Genomic DNA, 25,090 nt, shown 5'->3' with positions numbered 1-25,090 from the left:
AAATTTAATTCCTAGATTATTGCAGTTGGATTTCAAACAGCCTTTGGAAATAGAACGGGCACACAGGATTCCAATAAAGAGTCTGGAAAATCAAGGGAGACCAAGACCATTAATATTCAAGATGTTAAGATACCAGCAAGTAATAGAAATTTTAAATGCTGCCAAAAAAGATAAAAACTTAAACTATAAAGGATCCAAAATATGGTTTTTACCAGACTTTGCTAAAAATACAGCAAATATTAGGAAGAAATTCCTTGATCTGAGATCTCAATTAAAGGAAAAAGGATATAAGTATGGGTTATATTACCCAGCAAAAATGAGGGTATCTTGTGGGGATAAATCTTTGTATTTTGTTGATCCAGAAAAACTAAAGACCTTTCTTTCAAAATCAGAACCTATGTCATTTTAGCACAATGGGTGTTGAAATGAAGGGATAAATACTAAGACTGGATTGGTGGATATTGAACAAAAAATTAAATATAAAGAACTATGGGACTTTTGTTTGTTGGAAAAAGAAGAATATGCAACAAAGAACAGGAAATAAAAATGGACAAGTGAAAAAGAAAATAAAAGAATGTAAAGAAGAAAGAAGGATAGACTGGAAAGACATTAAAGTGAAGTTATTAGACTGAACTTTTAGGAGACTGAAAGATAGATGGTTGGAGTAAAGAATGAACAAGAAGGATTAAAGGACTGGACAAATTAACACAAAAGGAAAAGTGAAGACTGAATAGGAAAATAAATAGATGTGAAGAAGAAGAAAGCAGGACTGATAGACTAAAAGGATATTATTAAAAAAAAAAAAAAAGAATGACAATTGGCAGTCAAAAGTCTTTAAGAGTGGATGGATGGAGATAAGAAATAAATATGAAAGTTCAGTTTATTTAATAAGTCAGAAAAGGAGAAAGTAAAGAATGAAAGGACAATAAGGAAAAGATTGCAGAATGGACTAATGATAGAAAGGACAAGTTATATGATATTTAAATGCAAGTAAAGGAAAGGAAAATGAATAATATAAAAGAAAGATACATAAGAATTTATTGGTAGCTGAAGGAATGTAAAGATTGATGTTGTGATAATATAGTTTTAAAAAGATTGGATTTAATTTGGAGAAGAGGAAATATAAAAAGGGGGAAAAAAATTTATTTTGAAAATGAAATACAAATGTTTAAATACAAATAGAGGATAAAAACTTATAAAATTGAAGTTTGTTTTTTTTTTAACAGAAATATATGAAGAGATGGATATTTGTTGTTGGATATTTAAAAGAGGATAGGAGAAGATGGATTAGATAATATAAGATATAGGAAAATGATACTTTTTATTAAATATATGACTATGATAGAATTTTCTTGAATGAAATAAAATGTTGGGGGAATGAATTAGAGATTGGTGAAATGATAAAAATGCATTAATGGAATGTTAGGAAATAAATATGGTTATGTGACTAAAGGTTAAATAATAGAGAAATTAATTACTTTAAAATGGGAAAAAAAGAAAAAAAAAGAAAAAAGGTTTTATGATTAGAAGAGAGATATAATTAGATATATTGTGGAGAGGTAGTGAGTTTGTCTCAATAAAGGATAAAGGGGTTATTAATAAATATTGGTTGCCTGGGGGAGAGGGGGGAAGTTGGGATTACTGTCCAATGTGTGTCCTTAAGCAGTCATTATATTGGGGAGGGAGGGGTGGGAAGAAGGTGGGTATTAAAGATATTACTAGGATGATTAAGGAAAAGATTAATAAGGGATTGGGTAATTTGGAGGTAAGAATGTGTGCCATGGGGAGAAGTTTTTTAGATCTTAGTTATGGAAGAAGGGAAGAGGAAGATTATGATAAAGAGTATAAAATATATTATGTCTTTTAAGATATTTTCTATTAATGTCAATGGCCTGAATCATGTAATCAAAAGGAAAAAGGTATTATCATTTTTAAAGAAGCAAAACGCGGATGTTTATTGTCTGCAGGAGACCCATCTTAATATAAAGGAATCACAGAAACTAACGGGTGGGTAGGTGAAAGAATGTTTTTTTGCTCCAGCAGAGGGTAAAAAAGCAGGAGTAGCAGTTCTTATAAATAAAAAGTGTATGGCCAATTTTAAGATAGTAAATTCGGACCCACATGGAAGATGGCTACATGTTGATATAAGTATGGGAAATAATGCCCTGACGTTGTTCAATATATATGCCCCTAATTCGAATCAATCAGAATTCTTTAAAAAATTGCAGAGTATGTTGTTACCACTGGCTGCTTCTAATTTAGTGGTGGCTGGAGATTTTAATGCTGTAATGGATCCATTAATGGATAAAAAACCAGGTAAAAGTATAAAATCTTTAGGTTTAGATAATTTGGTTCAATCATGTGATTTGAAGGATATATGGCGTATTCTTCATTTTAATGATCAGGAATTTTCATTTTGTTCACAGGTTCATAAATCATTTTCAAGAACAGATTATATTTTTATTTCATCACATAAGGTGCAGCAAGTGATTAAGGCTTCCATTGATCCCATTATCATTTCGGATCATGCGGGAGTATGGATAGATTTACAATTAGATCAATTAGAAAATAGAAGACCTCTTTGGAGATTTGATAATGCATTGCTTGTGGATGAAAAATTTTTGGAAAATTTTAAAACACAAATTAGTGATTTCTTTCAAATTAATTTAGTGGAAGATACATCTATTGAAAATGTATGGGACGCTTTTAAAGCGACTATGAGAGGTCATATTATATCATATTCGGCTTTTGTTAGGAAGCAGATTAAAAAACAGTATATAGAGTTAGAAAAAGAAATTAAAATACTAGAAACTAAATTGGTAAGCAAATGGGAACATGATGTATTACAAGCTCTTTTGAAAGCAAAAGGTAAATATAACGAATTAGCTTCAAAAATGATAAGAAGAGACTTGTTTTCCAAACAGACAATGTATTATGGAAATTCTAATAAGGTGGGAAGATTATTGGCAAATTATCTTAAAGCAAAAAAAAGAAGAACTAACATTAATGGGATAAAAGATGATAATGGTATAATAACCAATTAAACGGATATAATTTTAAAGCAATTTCTAAAATTTTATAAGGACCTGTATTCTTCCGAGCCTTATTTGGAGAGGCAAAAAGATGGTAAAAAATTTTTAGATTTAATTATTGGACCTAAGGTTCCTGATCATATAAAATGGAGTTTAGATGAACCTATATCATTAAAAGAATTAGAAACAGCGTTGAGATCTCTTAGAGTTGGATCCGCTCCAGGTGGTGATGGTTATACAGTAGAATTTTATAAAACATTTCAAAATGTCCTTTCCCCATATTTACTAAATTTATATCAGACACAACTTATAAAAGGTGATATTAAAGGTACTATGGCTGAATCAATAGTAATTGTTTTGCCTAAGCCAAATAAAGATCCTACTTTGGTTTCAGACTACAGGCCTATATCTTTAATAAATGTGGATAATAAACTTTTGGCGAAAATTTTGGCTTTGAGATTAGCCAAAGCTCTCCCACATATTATAGACACGCATCAGACGGGTTTCGTTGCTAAAAGACATTCCTCTAATAACTCTAGATTATTGTTTCATATGTTAAATTTATCAAAAAAAATGGATGAACCGGCTTTTACAGTTTCCTTGGATGCAGAAAAAGCGTTTGATAGGGTAGAATGGAATTTTATGTATCAGGCTTTAGAATGGTTTGGTATAGGTTCTGGATTTATACAAATGGTAAAAACATTGTATAGCTTCCCGATTGCAAGATTAAATATTAATAATATGATATCTGATGGTTTTCAATTGCAGAGGGGAGTTAGACAAGGTTGTCCTTTATCTCCTTTGTTATTTGATGTTGTATTAGAACCCTTATTGTTAGCAATACAGCAAGCAAGGGGGATACAGGGTATTCCATATTCTGATATGGAATATAAAATTTCAGCTTATGCGGATGATATTTTACTTTATTTGAGGAATCCAGAGTCTACCTTATCTTGTCTATTGGAATTAATTGATATGTTTGGCAAATTTTCAGGTTATAAAATTAATTGGAGTAAGTCTGAACTTATACCTTTAAATGTTCATTGTGTAAAAGGATTATTTGACGCTTTTCCGTTCATATGGAAAGAAGAAGGATTTAAATATCTTGGCATTCAAGTTAAAAATACAATTGAAGATACAGTAAAAGAAAATGAAAAATTTGTATTGAAAAGAGTTACAGAGTTATGTGAGCAATGGAATCCGTTACATCTTTCTTGGTGGGGGAGAGTTCAAACTATTAAAATGATGATCTTGCCTGTAGTTTGCTACCAAATGAGTTTGATACCTATTTATTTTCAGGGGTCCTTTTATAAAAAGCTTAATAGCATTTTAATGAAATTTCTTTGGCTTGGTAAAACACATAAAATAGCTTTGGTATCTTTGCAAAAATCAATTAAGGAGGGAGGGGTAAATTTTCCAAATTTTTATAGGTACCATCAAGCCTATATTTTACGTCAGGGTATGTATTGGATCCTCCCAGAACTGATAGATAATGCACCGGATTGGTTATATTTGGAATGGCGCTTTAAGTTTCCCCTAAATTTAGTTCATCTTCCAAGTATCAACATGCCTAGAAGATACAGAGAAAATAAGATATTAATGGATACTTGGAAAACGTTGAGGTTTATTAGTAAATTAACACCTGTCCCAATAAACAAGTCAACTAATCAGTCTTTATGGATAAACTCCAAGATTAAAATTGGCGGAGCTCAAATCCTTTGGAAGGAATGGATTATTGCAGGCATTAGATCTCTGAATGATGTTATTTCAGAAGGTAAACTGCTGGAATTTTCACAATTGCAACATAGATTTGGTCTTAGTAAAAAACAAAGTTTTAAATGGTTGCAATTGAAGCAGGCCATTCAGGTTGGGTTCCCTGAATGGAAAACATTGAATAATCAATATAGTTTAGAGTTCTTATGCTTCCAAGCAGACTTCCTAGGGCATCAAGCCGCATTGTGGTATAAATTAATATCTGGATATTTGAATAAAAAACAAAAAAATGGTCTAAGAGACATTTGGAGCATTGAGATTAAGCATCAAATTACTGCATCTCAATGGCCACTAATTTGGTCTTGGAGAATGAGATGTACAGTGTCAGCATCTATGAGACAAACTTGGTTCTTTTTATTACATAGAGCTTTTTGGACCCCTACACGTTTGCAAAAATTAGATAGTTCTAAGTCCAATAAATGCTGGCACTGTAATCTGGAACCTGGGACGTTGGATCATTTACTATATCATTGTCCTTACATTAAAAGTTTTTGGAATGCAATTTGGCCACAAATTAATAAATTGATGGAAAATCATGTAGCAATATCATATGATACAGTGTTATTTGGAATGATGATGAGAAAAAAAAAGTCAAATTTCACCAGAAAATAACAAGCTTTTACTAGTCATGACAGGGGTTGCCATTCAGCATATAACCAATAACTGGAAGAATCATAGTAACCTTAATTATACATTTTGGTGGAATACAATTTGTCATATATTCAAAATGGAAAGAGTAATAGCAATACAAAGAGGGACATATCCTAAATTTATAAAAATATGGGGGCCATTGATAAAGTATTGTACTGAATGAATAATAGGATTTATCTTCTTCTTTTCTTCTTTTTCTTGTCTTCTTTATGGCACACATGGAGGGGGGGTAGTGAAAATAATTTTACATAACATGTTATAATATGGTATACAATATGTATAAGGTGATTGGAAAGTACTTGAAGGGTGGGGGGTGGGAGAGAGGATTAAAAAAAATTTGTTCAGAATATTATGTAATAGATATAAAAGTGATATTGTGTATTCATTAGTTGTAACTCAATATTTTGTACACTTCATGTAAAATATGAAAATGAATAAAGAATTATAAAAAAAAAAAAAAACTGACCAGAATGTCTGTGTTGTATAGTCACAAGCCATTAATAATCTCTATGAAATGGGCAGAATCTGTGATAGTCGAGCCTATGTTGTCAGTTAAATTCTTAATTTTCAGGCCACATAAGGTACTTGGGGTGGGTGGTGGAGTTGATTGCACTTACAACGGATCATAGTGGAACGCCCAGTTTATGTATCTTGGGTAGACAATAGAATCTCGTAGTCAAGTGGTTACCTCGTTTCAGACTGAATTTTATCTCTGGCTCAATGGAAGTGGTATTGTTTATCCAGCTTGTTAGTAAAAGGACCTCTGAGTTGTCTGTCCAAATATATCTTCTTTGCATACTGGAACATTGAAAGAAAAGCACTTTCAATAAGTGCTCAGCACCCAATGCAGACTGCATGAGTACATTTATGCATTTATTTCAGTTTTTGTTGTTGGTTTTAATGCTTTATTTGTATAATAAAGTTCATTGTATTTATTATTGCATTTTATGACTGTAAGCTAAATTTTGCATTTATATTGCATTTTTATTTTTATTGCATGGCATTTTGAGATTATTGGATGAAAAGGTGCTATAAAATCAATTTAAGTAAATAAAATATATAAAAATGCAATTAAAATCTGATATTTTCTTCTGTCCTTTTGTTCCATGTTACAGAAGATCTAGGCGACAACTCTACAACCAGAGTTTCCTCAAATAACACATTGCGGTGGAGAGAAGAGAGTTCTTCCTGTGTCCATCAACAAAACAACAGCGGAGCCACCACTGTCATCAGAACCTATGTTTACTCAAGACCTCTTCCATGGTCAGACAATCTGCCCATAATCTATGTCATAACGCCTACCTATACCCGCCCAGTACAGAAAGCTGAGCTGACTCGATTATTGAACACCCTCCTGCATGTACAGAACTTGCACTGGATCGTGGTAGAAGATTCCCCTAGGAGGACTGTCACAGTGGCTAATCTACTGGAGAAAGCAGGCCTCAACTTTACTCACTTGAATATGGAAAGTCCCAAGAGCATAAGGCTGGGTCGGCCCCTATTCCCCAACCGCAGCCCCCGGGGGACACTACAGAGGAATAGGGGACTACGCTGGCTTAGGGAAAACCTCAGCCCTGGCAACCCTCCACATGGTGTCGTGTATTTTGCGGATGATGATAACACCTACAGCTTGGAATTATTTGATGAGGTATAACATTTTAAGAGTGAGATGTTATCTGTTTTAAGTGGTGTTTTATTTCATGGTTTGCATATTTATACTTTTGAATTGTAATGGTTTATGGTTTGTTTATTTATAAGGGAGAAAAAGAAAAGAAGAAACCAAGCCTTGGACTACAATGATGAGAGCAACAAAAAGAGGCACTAGAGATGTCAAAACCAACTGATGGTCACGAGTCTTTTATTCAAAGTACAATATCTAAAAAATGTAAAAACAAACAAAGTCCCGACTAGGATCCAAGTTTTGGCGACTACGTTGCCTTCGTCAGGGGACAATAGTGAACTGTTTGTGCCAACAGTTCATTATTGTCCCCTGAGGAAGGTGATGTAGTCGCCGAAACTTGGATCCTAGTTGGTTTTGCCATCTCTGGTGCCTGTTTTTGTTGCTATCTGGTTTATTTATAATCCACCCTTTTCTTTTTTTTTAATATATGTTTATTATCAGTGAAGTAACACAAACAACACTCGGTATACGCAGTGCTGGCAGACCGATTAAATAAACACCCTTTTCAAGGTGAAGTACAACAGCACACACATAATAGTACTTCACAGACATTTCACAAACAAAACAACACAATATACATCATATTCAGCATAAAATCAAAATAAAATACCTATACCAAGAATCATTCTCAAGCAACCTAATACAACTCAGATTTTCACCGACCAACATCTCATAGTGTCTTTTCAACAGTTTCTTAAAGGCATCCACTCTTCTGGGCCACAACATGAAAATAGCTTGTCTTGGTGCGATTTACTTTATTCAGATATTTCTTATAAAGAGCAAAATGTAACTTGTCAATGAGATTGGCTGCAATCTTATACATGAAAAAAATGACTATTCCCCCTCTTCTTCCAAACTGCGCTAGCGGTTTTTAGTGCAGAGAGCCACGATGAATGGCCCGTGCTGTTCCCGATGCTCATTGAGTTCCTATGAGCGTCGGGAGGAGCGCAAGCCATTCTACGCGGCTCTCTGCACTAAAAACTGCTAGAACGGTTTTGTAGAAGAGGGGGTATGATCCATGTTTCCAAAAATAAGTCCTAGGAAAACATTACATCAATGTAGAATATACTCGTATAACTGAAATATATAATGGCACAAGATATCACCAAACTAGACTTGGAAACCAATTTATCTCTCTTAAAGAAAAAGTATCACAGTTATTTTTACCCTGTACAGAATTCATTATCCCTTTAATGATGTATACAGCTTGTTCAAGTTCTCACATTCTATTTTTATTTAAAGGGAAAAAAAAGAGTGAATTTGGCAAGCAAAATTATGGGGAGGAAAAGGTTTTATGCCTGTTTTTCAGAAATGTCTCCTTTCTTCCCACTCCCTGTCTGTGGTCTTGTTTGTATTCCTTTGGCAGAGGCCTAATAACTGAGATAAAGGCAGTCTTAATGTACTGTGTGTGGATTTCATAAAGATTCCCTTTCCTTTACTAGAAGAAGGAGCTTTTATGCCAGTTTTGCTTCTCTCTTCTACAGATGCGATACACCAGGAAGGTATCTGTGTGGCCTGTTGGTTTTACCGGGGGTCTGAGATATGAATCCCCCAGAGTCAGCCCTGCAGGCCGAGTGGTTGGCTGGAAGGCTGTCTTTGACCCTGGCCGTCCGTTTCCCATCGACATGGCTGGATTTGCAGTGAGCATCCATCTCATCCTGGAGAGGCCCCAGGCTAACTTCAAGCTGGAAGGTGTCAAAGGGGGATATCAGGAAAGCAGCTTGTTGAAAGACTTGGTTACGATGAATGGACTGGAGCCTAAAGCAGCCAACTGCACAAAGGTTAGTACCTCAGATTGCTTCAGCACCTGTGACACATTGCCAATCTACCTTACAGTAACATCTTCACTTACTGCTGATGCTGCTGTTCATTGAAACTGACTTGTTTCAAATGTGTTCTAGTTGTGCAATATGGTAAAAGAGTTTTCATTTTACCATTTTAATGCTGTATAGATCTTGTTTCTGATTTAACTTGAAGTCATAGTATCATCATTCAAAATCAGGGACAGGTAAGCAAAGAGTGACTGGACCCCCATATAAAACCAGTAAAAGAAACAAAGTGAAAACACCAGTGGAAAAAAGATTCAGGCAGATCTTTATTTAAAACTTTTTTCCTACCTAGTCATCATAGCTTTGAGTGGCATACAACAAACATAAGCAAAAATGTACTATACAAATATTATAAAAACATAAAATTGCATGTCATTCCTTTCTACATAGCTACGTAGTTGGTTTTAAGAAAGGTTTGGACAATTTCCTGGATGAAAAGTCCATAGTCTGTTATTGAGAAAGACATGCTGGAAACCTCGCTTGCCCTGGATCGTTAGCATGGAATGTTGCTACACTTTGAGTTTTGGCCAGGAACTAGGGACCTGGGTTGGTCACTGTGAGAACGGGCTACTGGGCTAGATGGTCTGACCCAGTATGGCTGTTCTTATGCTCTTATGTGTGCCAAGTATAATACTCCCCCAAAATTTGCGGGGGTTCCATTTCAGAAACCCCCACAAATTTTTTTAAAAAACCTTGAATGCGGTTTTTCGCCTGTCAAAAGGCAGGAGAGGGCAGCTAGAGCGCCGGCGGGTGAAGAAAATCACTCGCGGTCTGTTCCGACCACCTCTTCCTGTAGTTAAGTTGGGCTATACCAATCAGGAGCTGCTTTGACACACAGCTCCTGATTGATGTAGCCCGACTTTACTACAGGAAGAGGCAGTCGTGAATGAACGAGTCCGCGATTCGCAAACCGCGAATTCGCAGGGGAACACTGTTTAGGACAATTAAGCCATTGTAATATTACTAATGAGGTTGGCTCTGAAGCACTATGGAATGAGGCATTATGACATCACAATCTAAGCTCTGGAATGTTGCTCTCATTGGGGTTCCAGAATCTTGCCATTCTTTGAGATGCTGGAATTTTGCTATTCCTTGGGTTTTGGCCAGGTACTAGTGATCTGGATTGGCCACCGTGAGAACGGGCTACTGGGCTTGATGGACCATTGGTCTGACCCAGTAAGGCTATTCTTATGTTCTTATACATTAAGGGGCAATTCTATATAACTGGGCACCACAATTTAGGTGCCTACATGCAGCGCTCTGAGCGCTAATTCTGTAATGCCAAGATTCTGTTATAAAATACTAGTGCAAGTCAACACCTAGGTGTCTACATTTCAGTGCACTCCACTTATGCCATGTCAATTACAGATGTACATGCAGACACCTAAATGAGGCACTTTAGCTCTTCCCCTGTGAACACCCCCCCCCCTTAAATTTATGCACTAAGTTGTATAAATTATAGAACAGTACTGAGCGCTCACTTAGCACTTATACACACAAATGTATAATTAACTGCATAAGTGCACGTAGTCTATAAATTTAAGTGCACACAAATGGTACTTAAATTTAAGTGCTGAATTATGAAATGAGGGAGTAAAAACTTAGACATATATGTCTTCACTCTCTTATGGAATTCCGTAAGATTAGCAGCAGAGCATACATCCTTGAACAAAATATTCTGTAATCTTGGAGGAAATTTCTAGTATGAATGACTTGCTTACAAGCCCTCTTTACAGATGTGAACACTTAAGAGTTGTAGTGATACATTTGAATTGAACATTCAGATTTATATGGCTGTAATACTGAGATTAAACAACTGGAAGACAATCCACAGCTTATCTTGAACTGTAATAACATGTTGTTAGTAATATAACTCAAGTCTTCACTATACATATGGATTATGTCCAAGGTTACCTCGTTTCAGACTGAATTTTATCCAAGGACTGCCATTCTCCTCCCACCTTTTTCCATATTGTATTCTTTTCCTATGCCTACAGCCTAGCCACCCTGAGTAGGCTCGCTCTTACTATCAGAAGCTTAGCAGGGTCAGGCCTGGCTAGTACCTGCTACTACTACTATTAATTATTTCTATAGCATTACCAGATATACACAGTGCTGTAGAGAGTCAAAAAGAAAACAGTCCCTGCTTGAAAGAGCTTACAATCTAAATAGAGAAGACAAACAAACAGGATGTCATGGATACAGTTAATGGGAACGGTTAATCTGCTGGCTAGGTTGGTGGGCACTGGGGAGTAGGGTTATGGATTAAAGGCTATATCAAAAAGGTGGATTTTCAGTCTGCTTTTAAACAAGGGAAGGGAAGGCGCTTGGCAGACATACTCAGGTAATTTATTCCAGGCATAGGGATAGCTAGATGAAAAGAACGAAGTTTGAAATTGGCAGTGCAGGAGAAGGGTACTGCTAAGAGCAGCTTATCTGAGGAATGGAGTTCTCTGGGAGGTATATAAGGAGAGAGAACAGAGGAGAGATATTGAGGGGCAGCAGAATGAACACACTTGTAGGTCAGCAATAAGAGCTTGAGCTGTATGTGAAGTAGAGAATGACACGGTGGCGGTTTACCCGCGGCCACCGCATTTAGCCGCGGGTAACCCGCCAAAACGGGGAACGAAAACTAGCAGTCGCTGCGGCGACGGGGACAAGGCCATTCACTGCCCTGTGGAGCGGTGAATGGTCTTGTCCCAGCAGTGAGGCATGAAGGATCGCGCGGTCCCCGCAGCCCACACCCGCCTGCCCAATCGATCCTAGTGATTAGCCAGCTCTCTCCCTTCTCCTCACCTTAGTTTGTAGGTTTTCTTTTTCGGCGACCCGCACACTATCAAAGAGCCGCGCACCCGCTGCTGCTCAGTTTCGATCTTCTGCTTTGACGCAACCGGAAATAGGAAGTTGCAGCAGAGCAGAAGATTGAACACTGAGCAGCCGCGTGTGCGCGGCTCTTTGGGAAAGCCTGCAGGTCACCGAAAAAGAAAGCCTGCAAACTAAGGTGAGGAGAAGGGAGAGAGCTGGCTAATCACTACGATCGATTGGGCAGGCGGGTGGGGGCTGCGAGGACCGTGCGATCGCCCGTGTTCCCGGCTCAAACTGGAAGGAGAGAGTGAAAGGGAAAAGGATTCTGGGCCAAGGGGATGAAAACGGAAAGAAAAACCCACAGCAGGAAAGAAAGGGAAGGACAGGCAGGTGAGCCAGATGCTAGAAGCAAGGGGGGGGGGGAAAGAAAGAGGGAAAAAAGCTAGATGGGGTTGAAAAGAAGAGACACACTGGTATGGAAGAGGAAGATAGGGGAAATCTGGACACAGGAAGGTAACAGAAAGAGGGGAAATTATGTGCATGGGGCATAGTGACAGAGACAAAGGGGACATGCCATGGGGATGGTATATGGACACGGGGGGGGGGGGGGCAATGGCAGATACATAGGGGAGATATTAGAAATGGGGAAAATAGGAGCACAGAAGCGAGATGGTTTGTGGGGATGGGACAGGGACCGAGCTCGCAGGCTCCAGTGGCTTGCACAAATTTCATTGTAACGTGCCATGAAAATAAGAGGGAGGAAGGTAGATAGATAGGCCACGCGAGAGGAGCTGAAGGGTGGTAGAAAGGAACAGATGGTAAAGGAGGGAGGGAAGGGTGGTGGAAAGGAATAGGACAGACATTGAAGGAGGGTGGAGAGGAACATATCCTGAAGGGAAATGTGGAAGACAGAATGGGAAGAAGACAGATGCCAGACTATGGGGGAGCGGAGGGAAGAAGATGGGTGCTAGAGCAATTGGGGGGGGGGAGGTGAAGGGAGAGGCACAATAACAGCAAATGGAAAACGCAGAAAGAAGTCACACAGTGGATGGAAGGAATTGAATGAGAAGATGTGGAAAGCAGAAACCAGACAACAAAGGTAGAAAAAAAATTCTATTTATTTATTTTTTGCTTTAGGATAAAGTAGTATATTAGTTGTGTTGATAAAAATTTATAAACAAAACCCTGCCAGCTGAACATCTCTTTCTCTAGTTCAGCAGCAGGAACTTTGATTTATAAGAAAGGAATAAGCTAAATATTACAGTACTAAGGCTTATATGGATGCAGCGGGGACGGTGACGGGGCGGTGAATGGGATGGCATTGGCGGTGAAGGGGCGGTGAAAGGGATGGCGGTGACGGTGACAGGGCGGTGAAGGGAACGGCGGTGACGGGGCGGTGCAGAGGATGGTGGGCTGGGGACGGGGCGGTGGCGAGAACAGATTTTTTCCCCGTGTCATTCTCTAATGTGAAGGCGGATAGGAAGCCAGTGAAGTGATTTAAGGAGAGGGGTGACATGAGTGTCGCAAGGTTGGTAGAAGCTGAGTTGTTCAGCAGAGTTTTATATAGATTGCAGGGGGGAAAGATGGCACTACAGGAAACCAGTTAGAAGTAGTTTGTAGCAATCTTTGCATTAGGTTACGCGAGTGTGGACAAAGAGCTGGATACTGTACTCAGAGAGGAAGGGGTGAATTTTGGTGAGGTTGTAGATATGGAAGCGACAGGCCTTAGCAGTTTGTTGGATGTGTGTAGAAAACGAGAGGTCGGAATAGAAGATGACTCCAAGGTTGCAAGCAGAGAAGACTGGAACAATGACAGTATTATTTTCAGGGATGGACAATGGAGAAAGAGGAGCAGAGGGTTTAGGAGGAACGAGGAGCAGCTCAGTCTTGGACATGTTTAGTTTCGGATGATGGCAGGACATTCAGGCAGCAATGTCAGCCAAACAGGCAGAGACTTTAGGTGAAATTTCGGGTGTAGAGAGGTAGATCTGAGAGTCATCATCATATAGGTGATACTGGAAGCTATGGGAAGAGATCAAGCTACCGAGGGAAGAGGTGTAGAGAGAGAAAAGAAGAGTTCCTAAGACAGAACCCTGTGGTATGCCAACCTCTAGCAGGGTAGTAGCAGAAGAGGACCCACCAACACATACCCTAAATGTGTGATGGGAGAGGTAGGAGGCAAACTAGGAGAGGACAGATTCGCAGAATCCAAGCGAGAACAGTGTATTAAGGAGTAAGCTGTGATTAACAGTATCAAAGGCAGCAGACAGGTCAAGAAGGATGAGGATTGAGTAAAGGCCCTTAGATCTGGCCATGAACAGGTCACTGCAGACTTTGGTGAGATCAGTCTCTGTGGAGTATTGGGGACGAAAGCCTGATTGTAGAGGATCAAGAATCTGTCGAGTTGAAAGGAAGTCCAGGCAGTGATGGAGAACAGTATGCTCGAGTAGCTTGGATAGAAACGGAAGAAGGGAGACAGGGAGATAATTGGATGGGCAGCTGGGGGTCGTGAGGGTTTTTTGAGGTGTGGCTTAACCACCGCATGTTTAAAGGCAGCGGGGACAGTTGCAGTGGAAATGGATAGGTTGAGAATATAGCAGATAACAGCATGTGCGATGGGGTCAAGTAGAGGGATAAGAATAGGGTCTGAGGGGCTTGGCTGAAGACAGAAGTTGTACGGTTTCTTCCTCTGTGATTTCAGAGAAGGAAGAGAAGTCAGCAGTAGCTGACAGATGGTCATGAGGGTGGGACCAGACAAGGGGAGTTTCCTGAGTTATTTGGGTGAAGGGGTGGGGAAGGGGTGCCACTGTCCTGGGCGCCTCTCACCCTCGCTACGCCACTGCCCATATGAGCGGGTATTTGTGGCAAAGTGGGAAATCTGTGCCCAGGCCCAGGAGTGGAAGAGTAGCCTGGATAGCGCAATGGCCTGAGAACCAGGTTCAGTTCCCACTGCAGCTCCTTACAACTCTGGGCAGCTCACTTAACCCTACATTATCCCAGGTACAAAATAAGATATAAAAAGGATGGAGTCAGTCCAGAGGAAGGCTTCTAAAATGGTTTGTGGTCTTCATCATAAGGCGTATGGGGACAGACTTAAAGATCTCAATCTATATACTTTGGAGGAACGGTGGGAGAGGGGAGATATGATAGAGACGTTTAAATACCTACATAATGTAAATGCACATGAGTCAAGTCTTTTTCATTTGAAAGGAAACTCTGCAATGAGAGGGCATAGGATAAAGGTGAGTTTGAAGGTCAGAAGAGTAGATGGTGGGTAAGGGAGAAGGATGTGACTTTGTAGTGAATTGAAGGGTGATCTTGTGGACCTTGTCATGGAAATAATCAGCCATAGTCTGGGGAGAGAAAGGAGGGGTCGGAGGTGGGGGCACTTTGAGAAGGGAGCTCAGCATGGCAAAGAGACAGTGAGGGTTGAAAGAAAGGGAGCTAGTTAGTTGGATGTAGTAGTCTTGCTTGACCCGTGTAAGAGCAGAATTATAGGTCAGTATAAATGTAAAGTGAAGAAAGTCAGCATGTGTGTGAGATTTGAGCAAAGGCGCTAGACCCAGTGGGTACAGAAACATAAGTAGCAGATACTGGCATTGAGTTATAATTGAGGTTTGGTACTCCTGACAGAGTGGAAAAAGGGGGAGCAAGAGTGTCCAGAGCAGATGAGAGAATAGAGTTGTGGAGGCAAGGAGAGGTGAATCAGTGGTTGGGAGTATGGAAGGATTGGGGGCTTGAAGATTTTGAAATCTATATGGGCATTGTTAAGGGGGAGGGGAAGTAATTGTGAAGGTTATCAGATGATGATCAAAAATGGGGAGCAGTGAGGTAGAGAAGTTAGAGAGAGAGCAGTTGGAGAAAAAGACAAGATCAAGGCAGTGGCCATCCTGGTGAGTGGGGGTAGTGGAGCACAGCTGGAGGTCAAATGAGGAGGTTAAGGCAAGAAACTTAGAAGCAAACGTGTCAGTAGGATTGTCAGGGTGAAAGTTAAATTCCCAAGAATGAGGGAGGGAGAAGATGAATCAAGGAAGCCTGAAAGCCAGAAGTCAAATTCTGTAAGAAAGCTGGAAGGGGACTTGTTGGGTAGATGATAAATGACCAAAGAGGTAGAGGAGTGAATGAGTGGACGGAGTGAACTTCAAATGAGGAAAGGCTTTGGGGTTGAGGTGGGAGAAGAGTTGGAATCTGCAAGAAGGAGAGAGAAGAAGCCCGACACCTCCACCTCGACCAGCAGAGCATGGTGTATGGGAGAAGTGGTAGTCACCATGGGAGAAGGCAGCAGTTGCAGTGGAGTCGTCAGGGCAAGTCCATGTTTCAGTTACAGCAAGCAGGTGTAGGGACTGGGAGATAAAAAGGTCACAAATGTAGGGCAGTTTTTTTGAGGAATACCAGATGCTGTAGGCTGAGGGGACCTATGTTGGGCAGCAGCAACATAGGGGAGCTACATACTACACAGGAGAAGGCAATAGCAAACCACTCCTGTACTCTGCCATGAAACATCACAGGGTGGATTCCTCACTGTGCATGTTGCCATAAGTCAGTGGCCAACTCAGTGGCATAATCCATCCATCCATCATTCTGTTCCCATTATGACTTATTTTCCAACATGTCAATACTCTTCTCACTCAATGACATCTCCCCATTGTTTTACGATGATCTATTCATGAAACAGCTGAAACCTTGAAACAGTTAATGTCTCTCAACTGCCAAATAAATACTTTAGTAGAAGCAATTTGCAATAGCCATTAGAAGTTAATGAAATATCAGTAAATTGTTTTAACGCTCAATTAAGAGTATACATTCGTGTCATTAACTTGCAATGGTTGATTGGTTACTGTAAATAGCGAGTACTTAGTAGTGAGGTTTCATTTCAAGTTGTAACAACTTCTCTTAGATCAGGAAGCTCACCCTGTCTTTGAAATTTTTGGTTTCATGATGGAGTTCAGGAAGGTAGTTGGGGAAACCTTGAATTTATTCCTCTCTCTCAAACTTGCTGAACTGTTATTGAGTCTTTTTATACTGTTTTTGATAGTTTAAAATAGAAAAATTCTGATATTTAGGTAATGTTGTTGAAATTAGGGTAGAAGGGCCATTGTCTTCTTGTAAGGACAGCTTGGAAGACTGGGTTGGGTCTCACTCTTTAGACCAGTGGTCTTCAATCCTGTCTTCAAGGACCATCTGGCCAGTCAAGTGTTCAGAATATCCACAATGCATAAGAGAGATCTGTAAACCAAGAAGGCAGTGCATGCAAATCTCTCTCAGGCATATTCATTGTGGATATCCTGAAAACCTGATTGGCTAGGTGGTTCTCGAGTACTAGGTTGAAAACCACTGATTTAGACTACAGTTTTATCTTCCAGAGGCACACAGACAGAAGCTCTGCACTCAGATAATGGACATGATGGCCAAGCCAGTTCCATCTCTAGCATTATCTTCAAGTACTAGGCTCCATGACAGCCACTATAGATATGGTTCCTTGGGCATAGGCTCACATGTGTCCTCTCCAGAATGCACTACTATTTTGGTGGTCTTCACAAAGGACTCCAAATGACTATCTCGTGGACTCCAGAATCTCTCTACAGTAAGAGTTGGTGGCTCCGTCCACAATTATTATGGGGCATGTCCCTCAGAATAACTTCATGGGGTATTCTCACAACAAATGCCAGCCTGTTCAGCTGGGGAAGCCATTACAATGGATGCCCAGTCCTGAAGTGATGGTCGGCTTCCCGGAGAAAATGGTCTATCAACAGACTGGAGCTTAGGGCCATTCATTTGGGGTTACAGAAGCTGGAGAAGAGTCTGAAAGGACAGCCGGTCTGAGTCTTCTCTGAAAATGCTACAGTGGTAGTATATGTCAATCGCCAAGGAAGCACCAAGAGTGCGTACCTGAGCCTGAAAGCCCACTTACTATTCGGTTGGGCAGAGCTACGCCTACAGTCAGTCTCTGCAGTGCATGTAATGGGAGTGGACAATATCCAGGCTGATTTCCTGAGCAGGTTGACCTTAAACCTGGGGAATGGATGTTATCTGCAGCAATGTTCTAGTCCATTGTTCTTCAATGGGGTCAGCCAACTTTCAATCTGATAGCTATGGTGAAGAACAAGAAGATAGACTGGTTCTTCAGTCAAAGATTTCAGCCTGGAAGCAAAGATCTGGACACCCTAGTCCAGCCATAGCCAAAGAATGAGCTTTTTGTATGTGTTTCCTCCAAGTCCCATGATAGGGTGAATTCTTCACAGAATAGCAAACCACCTAGGGAGAGTGGTCTTCTTAGCATTCGACTGACCACGCAGGCCTTTGTATGTGAATCTAGTGCTTCTTCAGAGTGACCAGAATGCAGGTACAGCCTGATCTTCTATCTCAGGGCTCATGTTAGACTCACTGGTCTGTAGTCAGCAAACTACAGACCAGTGAGTCTAACATCGATAGTGAGCAAACTAATGGAAACTCTAATCAAACACCAATTAGATAAGATCCTGGATGAGGAGAATCTACGGGATCCCCGACAACATGGATTTACTAAGGGGAGATCCTGCCAATCCAACCTGATCAGCTTCTTTGACTGGGTAACGGGGAAGCTGGATTTTGGGGAGTCCCTGGACATCGTGTACCTGGACTTTAGCAAAGCATTCGATAGCGTACCACACCGCAGGTTACTGAGCAAGATGAGTTCTATAGGATTAGGTAATACATTGACGAAATGGGTTGGGAGCTGGCTTGGAGGTAGGCTCCAAAGGGTGGTGGTGAACGGCACCCCCTCCGAAATGACGGAGGTGATTAGTGGAGTACCACAGGGCTCAGTCTTGGGCCCAATCCTATTCAACATCTTTATAAGAGACTTGGCAGAAGGGCTTCGAGGTAAAATAACATTATTCGCCGATGACACCAAACTGAGTAATGTAGTGGGCAAATGCACAACAGACGAAGATTCAGTGCCCGACAACATGATGCACGACCTACTCCTACTGGAGCGATGGTCTAGGACATGGCAACTCAACTTCAATGCCAAAAAATGCAAAGTTATGCACCTGGGCAGCCAGAATCCATGCAAATCTTATACCCTTAATGGCGAGATCCTAGCAAAAACGGTAGCAGAACGAGACTTGGGGGTAATCGTCAGTGAGGACATGAAGTCTGCCAATCAAGTGGAGCAGGCTTCGTCCAAGGCAAGACAAATCATGGGCTGCATACGAAGGGGTTTCGTCAGTCGTAAGGCGGAAGTCATTATGCCATTGTATAGATCCATGGTGAGGCCCCACCTGGAATACTGTGTGCAATTCTGGAGGCCGCATTATCGCAAGGATGTGCTGAGACTGGAGTCGGTGCAAAGAATGGCCACCCGGATGGTCTCGGGACTCAAGGATCTACCATACGAAAAATGGCTTGACAAATTACAGCTATACTCGCTCGAGGAGCGCAGAGAGAGGGGGGACATGATCGAGACGTTCAAGTATCTTACGGGCTGCATCGAGGCGGAGGAAGATATCTTCTTTTTCAAGGGTCCCACGACAACAAGAGGGCATCCGTTGAAAATCAGGGGCGGGAAACTACGAGGTGACACCAGGAAATTCTTTTTCACTGAAAGAGTGGTTGATCCTGGAATAGTCTTCCACTACAGGTGATTGAGGCCAGCAGCGTGCCTGATTTTAAGGCCAAATGGGATCGGCACATGGGATCTATTCACAGGGCAAAGGTAGGGGAGGGACATTAAGGTGGGCAGACTAGATGGGCCGTGGGCCCTTATCTGCCGTCTATTTCTATGTTTCTATGTTTCATTGGTCATAAATGATCATGAACACTTGGTCTTATGGCATGGCTCTTGAGTGTGTGGTGTTAGAGCGCAAAGGATACTCAGAGGTAGTCATTGCTATTCTCCTCAGAGCCAAGAAACCTATGATGGTCTCTGCTTATGCTAAGGTATGAGAGACATTTCAACACTGGTGCACAAAAGAGAAGGTGGAGCCATTTAGTGCTCCAATCGCAAGCTTTCCTCCAAGCAGGTCTCACAGTGGCATCATTCAGGGTCCAAGTGGTGGGCCTCTCATGCTTCAGAGCCTGTGGACACAAAGCTACCCTGGCATCTCATCCAGACATAGCCAGATTCTTAAAGGGGATACTAAGGCTCAGACCACCAGTAAAGCAAACGTTTCTGTCACAGAACCTTGCCGTGGTTCTGCATGGTCTCATTCAGGCTCCTTATGAGCCTATTCAAGAGGCGTCCCAGTTGGATCTTACCATCAAGACCGTTTTCCTCATGGCTATTATGTCAGCAAGACAAGTCTTGGAGCTGCAGGCCCTGTCGCGCAGGGAACTCTTCCTCAAGATCACTAAGTGGGAGTTTCCTTAAGCATAGTCCCGTCCTTTTTGCCAAAGGTCATTTTGGCATTTCATATCAATCAAGAGGTAAGATTTCCAGCATTCCAGACCACAGGGTGGGGAGAGTGTGGTGCAGTGGTTAAAGCTACAGCTTCAGCACCCTGAGGCTGTGGGTTCAAACCCACACTGCTCCTTGTGACCCTGAGCAAGTCACTAATCCTCCCATTGTTCCAGGTACATTAGATAGGTTGTGAGCCCATCAGGACAGGCAGGAAAAAATGCTTGAGTACCTGAATAAATTTATGTAAACCATTCTGTACTCCTCTGGGAGAACAGTATAGAAAATGGAATGAATAAATTAATAAAGAAATAAATAAGGATCAATTTATGAGAAAGCTGGATGTGAGGAGAGTCCTCCTACATTATCTGGAGTTTACCAATGAGTTTCGACTGTTGAGCCATCTATTTGTGCTCACCAGTCAGACTAAACGTGGTAGACTGGTGTTTAAGGCTACCATCTCCAGATGGATATGGATGGCCATCTCGTCAACATATATTGCCTGTGGCAAGCAATCGCCAGTCTCCTTGAAAGCACATTCTATAAGAAGCGTGGCTTCTTCGTGGGCAGAAGCTTGTGCAATTTTGCCAAAGGAAATTTGTAGTGCAGTGACCTGGTCCACTCTGCATATGTTTTCCAAGTTCTACAGAGTGGATGTGGTAGCATGGGAGAACACCATCTTTGGATCCTCAGTATTACGAGCAGGCGCAGAGGTCTTACCTTAGATTTCTGGGACTGCTTTTGTACGTCCCTACTGTCCAGAATGACATATCTATTGCACGAGAAAAAGAGATTAGGTTTCTACCTTTCTAATATCTTTTCTAGTAGATAGGTATGTCATTCTGGAACCCCACCCTGTCAGTATTTACTCTGCCTACCTACTGTCTCAATCAGAAAGTTTGAGTCAAAACTGATATTTTGATGTCAGTCAGACCTTAAGGGTGTGAAGAATAATCTGTTGCTATAACACATTGGGGGAATGTTTGAGCTCTATAAATGGTTCTGATTGGTATGGCTATTTTGATTGTTCAATTAAAATGTTTTACATGTTTGTTATACTTTCAAAGCAGACCAGATTTGTATTTCGGGGAGTCTCCCTGTACCCCTCCATCTTATGTGTTCCTATATAGGGCTATCACCTGCTTTGGTTCAAACTGAAAGAGGCATCAGAGTCCTCTGGAGAAGGAGGAGGAGTTGAAAACCTGGAATGGATTCCTTCGGCACAGTTCACGGGCAAGGGAAGAATAACTTACTATCCAGAATGCCACACCTATCTACTAGAAAAGATATTAGCAAGGTAAGAACCTAATTTCTTTTTATTGTTATCAGTAATTATAATTGACATATGAATTTCAAAACAACATCTAAGTAGGCCTTACAACTAATATAATTCAAGAGGGTTTGGGCAGAAGATTGACAGCTTTCAGAAAATGAGAGCAAGGCCAGAGATTAAATAGGGACTCTGGTACTTTGATGATGAAGTAGTTATACAGTATAAATAATGTTTAAATAATTAAGAAGAAGCAAGCTTTTTTTTTTTGAGGAAAGAATGTTCCAGAACAAGAGGTACTCGTATGAGGTTCAAAGTATCACTGGAATAGATTTCTTTACAGAGAGGGTGGTAGATGCATGTAGTGATGTCCCATTACATAATGGAGATAGAAACAATACCAAAATTCCAGAAAGCTTGGGATAAGCATGGGAGATCCCTTGCTGGGAAGAAATGAGTGGAAAATCTGCAGTTCACAGCATTGCATTGCAAAAAGAAGTAAACTTAAACACCACTCCTTATGACTGAGGGCACTATCCCCATGAAAGAAAAAGCCTCAGGTTTTGTTATAGGCAGAGCCTGAATGCTCAAACCTCCTCCACCCACATCATCGGCAAAAAACTTTCGTATGGGGATGTGCAATGCCACGAACTGTATCGGTACAATTATAACCTATATATCGTAAAGAACTAAATGATAGCACAATGAAGCCAACATTTCACGGTCAAGACCGTTTCTTCAGGGCTTGTGAGTTTTCACTTTCCAATACGGTTTTCTGAAAAAATAAATATATAAATGTGATTTGTGTCTACTTCATTACCCGTGATATGTGCTAAAACTTCTATGATAAATGTACTCACTGAGTTGCTTGCTTTCACTCACCCACGTCCTGTCGCTGCGGCCATTTTCTCATTCATCATTTAAAGAGAGCTAAACCTATCAAAACTCACCCAGTGTATTACATAGTGAACGTCGGTTGCTCTTCTTTAATTAGCTGACTCAGCCTCTGTTCTCTAAAATTGGTCATCTCTGGAAAAGCAGCTTAATGCAAAACCTAAAACAAAATCTAACACAACAGAGATTTCCTAATAAAAATAATACCAATCGATGCTCATGTTTAGACCTGTTGGAATGGTGGATCCAAGTTCATAAATCCATCGCTGTTCTTTTTGTTGTAAACGTAGCTGTCGATTGCCACCACAGACATCATGCTCTACATGTTCTAATATGTATCACCGGAGTGCAAAGAAATCATGATTATGTTCTAAACAATGCTGTACTATTGGCGCTTGTGTGTCCTTTCTTTTCAATGCACTTCTATGCTCGTTTAGTCAGATCTTTAATTGTCTAATCATTTGGCCAACATATATTTTGGGGCATGGAAAGGGAGAAATGGTGGACCTGGGGGGAGGGAGGCAGGCAGAAAGGGGGAGAGATGGGATGGGGGGCAGTTGGAAAGAGAAAGGGAGAGAAGTTGGATTTGGAGATGGAAGGGAGGGAGAAATGTTAGGCCTGGGGATGGAAGGGAGAGAGAGATGCATCATCTCCTTTTTTTTTTTTCCTTCCATCTCATTGTTCAGCATCAAGGGAGGAGGGAAGAAGAACGACAGAAAAGAGAGGGAACAAAATGTTGGACCAAGAGGAGAGAGGAGGAGAGATAGAAGGAAATAGGAGGCTGAGAAATGAGAGAGCTACAGAATAAAAGAAGATGGAAAATTGATAGGTAGCTGAAAATTTAAAAAGGAGAAGGATGAGAAAGAGGGCGAAACTTGAGTGGACAGAGGCAGAAAAGAAAAAAAGGAGAAAAGTTGAAAGGGACAAATCAATATGTTGGAGACAGGGACTGGAGCAAGAGAGAAGAGGATAAAAAAAATGGACAGCAGACACTGGAAAGAGAATTAGAAGATAGACAAAATCAAAAAGAGAAACTGGGACTAAAAGCAAAATGACCAGACAACAAAAGGTAGAAAAAATAATTTTATTTTCTATTTTGTGATTACAATATGTCAAATTTGAAATGTGTATCCTGCCAGAGCTGGTGTTAGACAGCAAGCGTGAATTAGGACCTAAAAGAGAGGAAAAGTCTTTTTTATTTATTTTGTAGCTAGCGTGGGGTTGGAGAAGTTGTTTGCCCATATTTCTACTAAGACTAACCCTCTGCTTTGCTGGCACGCAGTGTGGGTTTTGGTGCCTGCGGCAATTGATCCAATGCTCTCAGAAGTCCTGTGAGCGTTGGAGCCGCCACTGGTGCTGGGGCCCATGCTGTGTGGCCGCAAAGGAGAAGGCAAGTATCTTAATTAAAAAACCGGCTCACGACTTAGCCTGTGTTTTAGATTTCGACCCCTTATGTAATTTGAGTTTGACACCCCTGGCGTAATCTATATATCCATGTTACTCCAACAAGTAAGAAAGTCTGTAGATTAGTTGAGTCATTTAGATAATAGCAAGTATGAACTCTCGTATTAGGTACCATTAACAACAGGTAAATGCTAGCAAGCAATGAGGTGACCCCGATCTGCGATTCTGACTATTTGACATGTATAATCTTTCAGTATTTTTTTATCACCTACAGGTTTTGGTGTGGCACACAAGAACTGAGAGGCCAACATTGGTTAATGAAGGGAAGCGAGGATTCACAGACCCAAAGGTGGAGGTGTAGCAAGACAATGTGATGAGTGAGCATCCTACCTGTGTTGTTTTAACACCCCCCCCCCCCCAATTCTATTTTCCAATTTCTTAGCTACTGACTAAGACATGAAGATACCTTGAGCCCAAATTCTCCCATTCTTTAAAGGGTCATGGATTTGATATACCACCTTTCTGTGGGTACAATCAAAGCAGTTTAGTATACTATATGCAGCTACATTTTTTTCTGTCTTTGGAAAGAAGCTTAGTAAATCTCACCCACTGTGGGCACTTGCAGTATTTCCAAGCCAGGAAATAAAAAACCCAGATATTTATATTTACATTATTTGCAAGTACCTTGCTTCAGGACATCTTATAGGTGAATTCACACTGCCAGGTGCCCATAGAATATGTATTTTATCCCAAGTCCTCTCTCTCCCTTCACTCAACACTTGCTTGAGGTTTTCGAAAGGAATATGCTCTCTCTGGGATAGAGGTTTTCTTCAAGGGGATGAGATTTGATATACTGTCTTTCTGTGGTTACAGACAAAGTGTTTTACATATTATATACAGAAACAAAGAAACATGATGGAAGATAAAGGCCAAATGGCCCATCTGGTCTGCCCTTCCACAGTAACCATTATCTCTTTCTTTCTCCGAGAGATCCCCACGTGCTTATCTCAAGCACTTTTGAATTCAGTCACAGTTTCTGTCTCCACCACCTCTTCTGGGAGACTGTTCATGCATCTACTACCCTTTCTGTAAAAAAGTATTTCCTTAGATTACTCTGGAGCTTATCACCTCTTAACTTTATCCTATGCCCTCTCATTGCAGAGTTTCCTTTCAAATGAAAAAGACTTGACTCATGTGCATTTACATTATGTAGGTATTTAAACGTCTCTATCATATCTCCCCTCTCCCACCGTTCCTCCAAAGTATATAGATTGAGATCTTTAAGTCTGTCCCCATATGCCTTATGATGAAGACCACAAACCATTTTAGAAGCCTTCCTCTGGACTGACTCCATCCTTTTTATATCTTATTTTG

The 25,090-nt window shown here is 40.6% G+C and overlaps 1 protein-coding gene across 11 annotated transcripts in view; it reads left to right on the top strand.

Moving 5' to 3' along the window:
- The window catches only part of LOC117358755 (galactosylgalactosylxylosylprotein 3-beta-glucuronosyltransferase 1-like), a 97,133-nt gene that overhangs the window by 43,577 nt on the left and 28,466 nt on the right, over positions 1-25,090 (top strand). For 7 of the 11 annotated variants that reach the window (XR_004539082.1, XR_004539080.1, XR_004539077.1 and 4 more), the window contains 3 exons: positions 6,572-7,104; positions 8,622-8,918; positions 23,991-24,093. Coding sequence is in view for 4 of the 11 variants with exons in the window: in XM_033940367.1 (XP_033796258.1) it covers positions 6,572-7,104; positions 8,622-8,918; positions 23,991-24,077 (917 nt within the window). In the remaining 7 variants the exon portion in view is untranslated. Of the gene's footprint in view, positions 1-6,571; positions 7,105-8,621; positions 8,919-23,990; positions 24,094-24,877; positions 24,916-25,090 lie in introns of those variants that run through there. The other 4 variants (XR_004539083.1, XM_033940370.1, XM_033940369.1 and 1 more) reach the window with 2 other exon arrangements.

The sequence above is a fragment of the Geotrypetes seraphini genome, chromosome 4 (genome assembly GCF_902459505.1).
Source record: "Geotrypetes seraphini chromosome 4, aGeoSer1.1, whole genome shotgun sequence".
NCBI classification, from domain to species: domain Eukaryota; kingdom Metazoa; phylum Chordata; class Amphibia; order Gymnophiona; family Dermophiidae; genus Geotrypetes; species Geotrypetes seraphini.
This window is presented reverse-complemented; position numbering and strand designations above follow the sequence as displayed.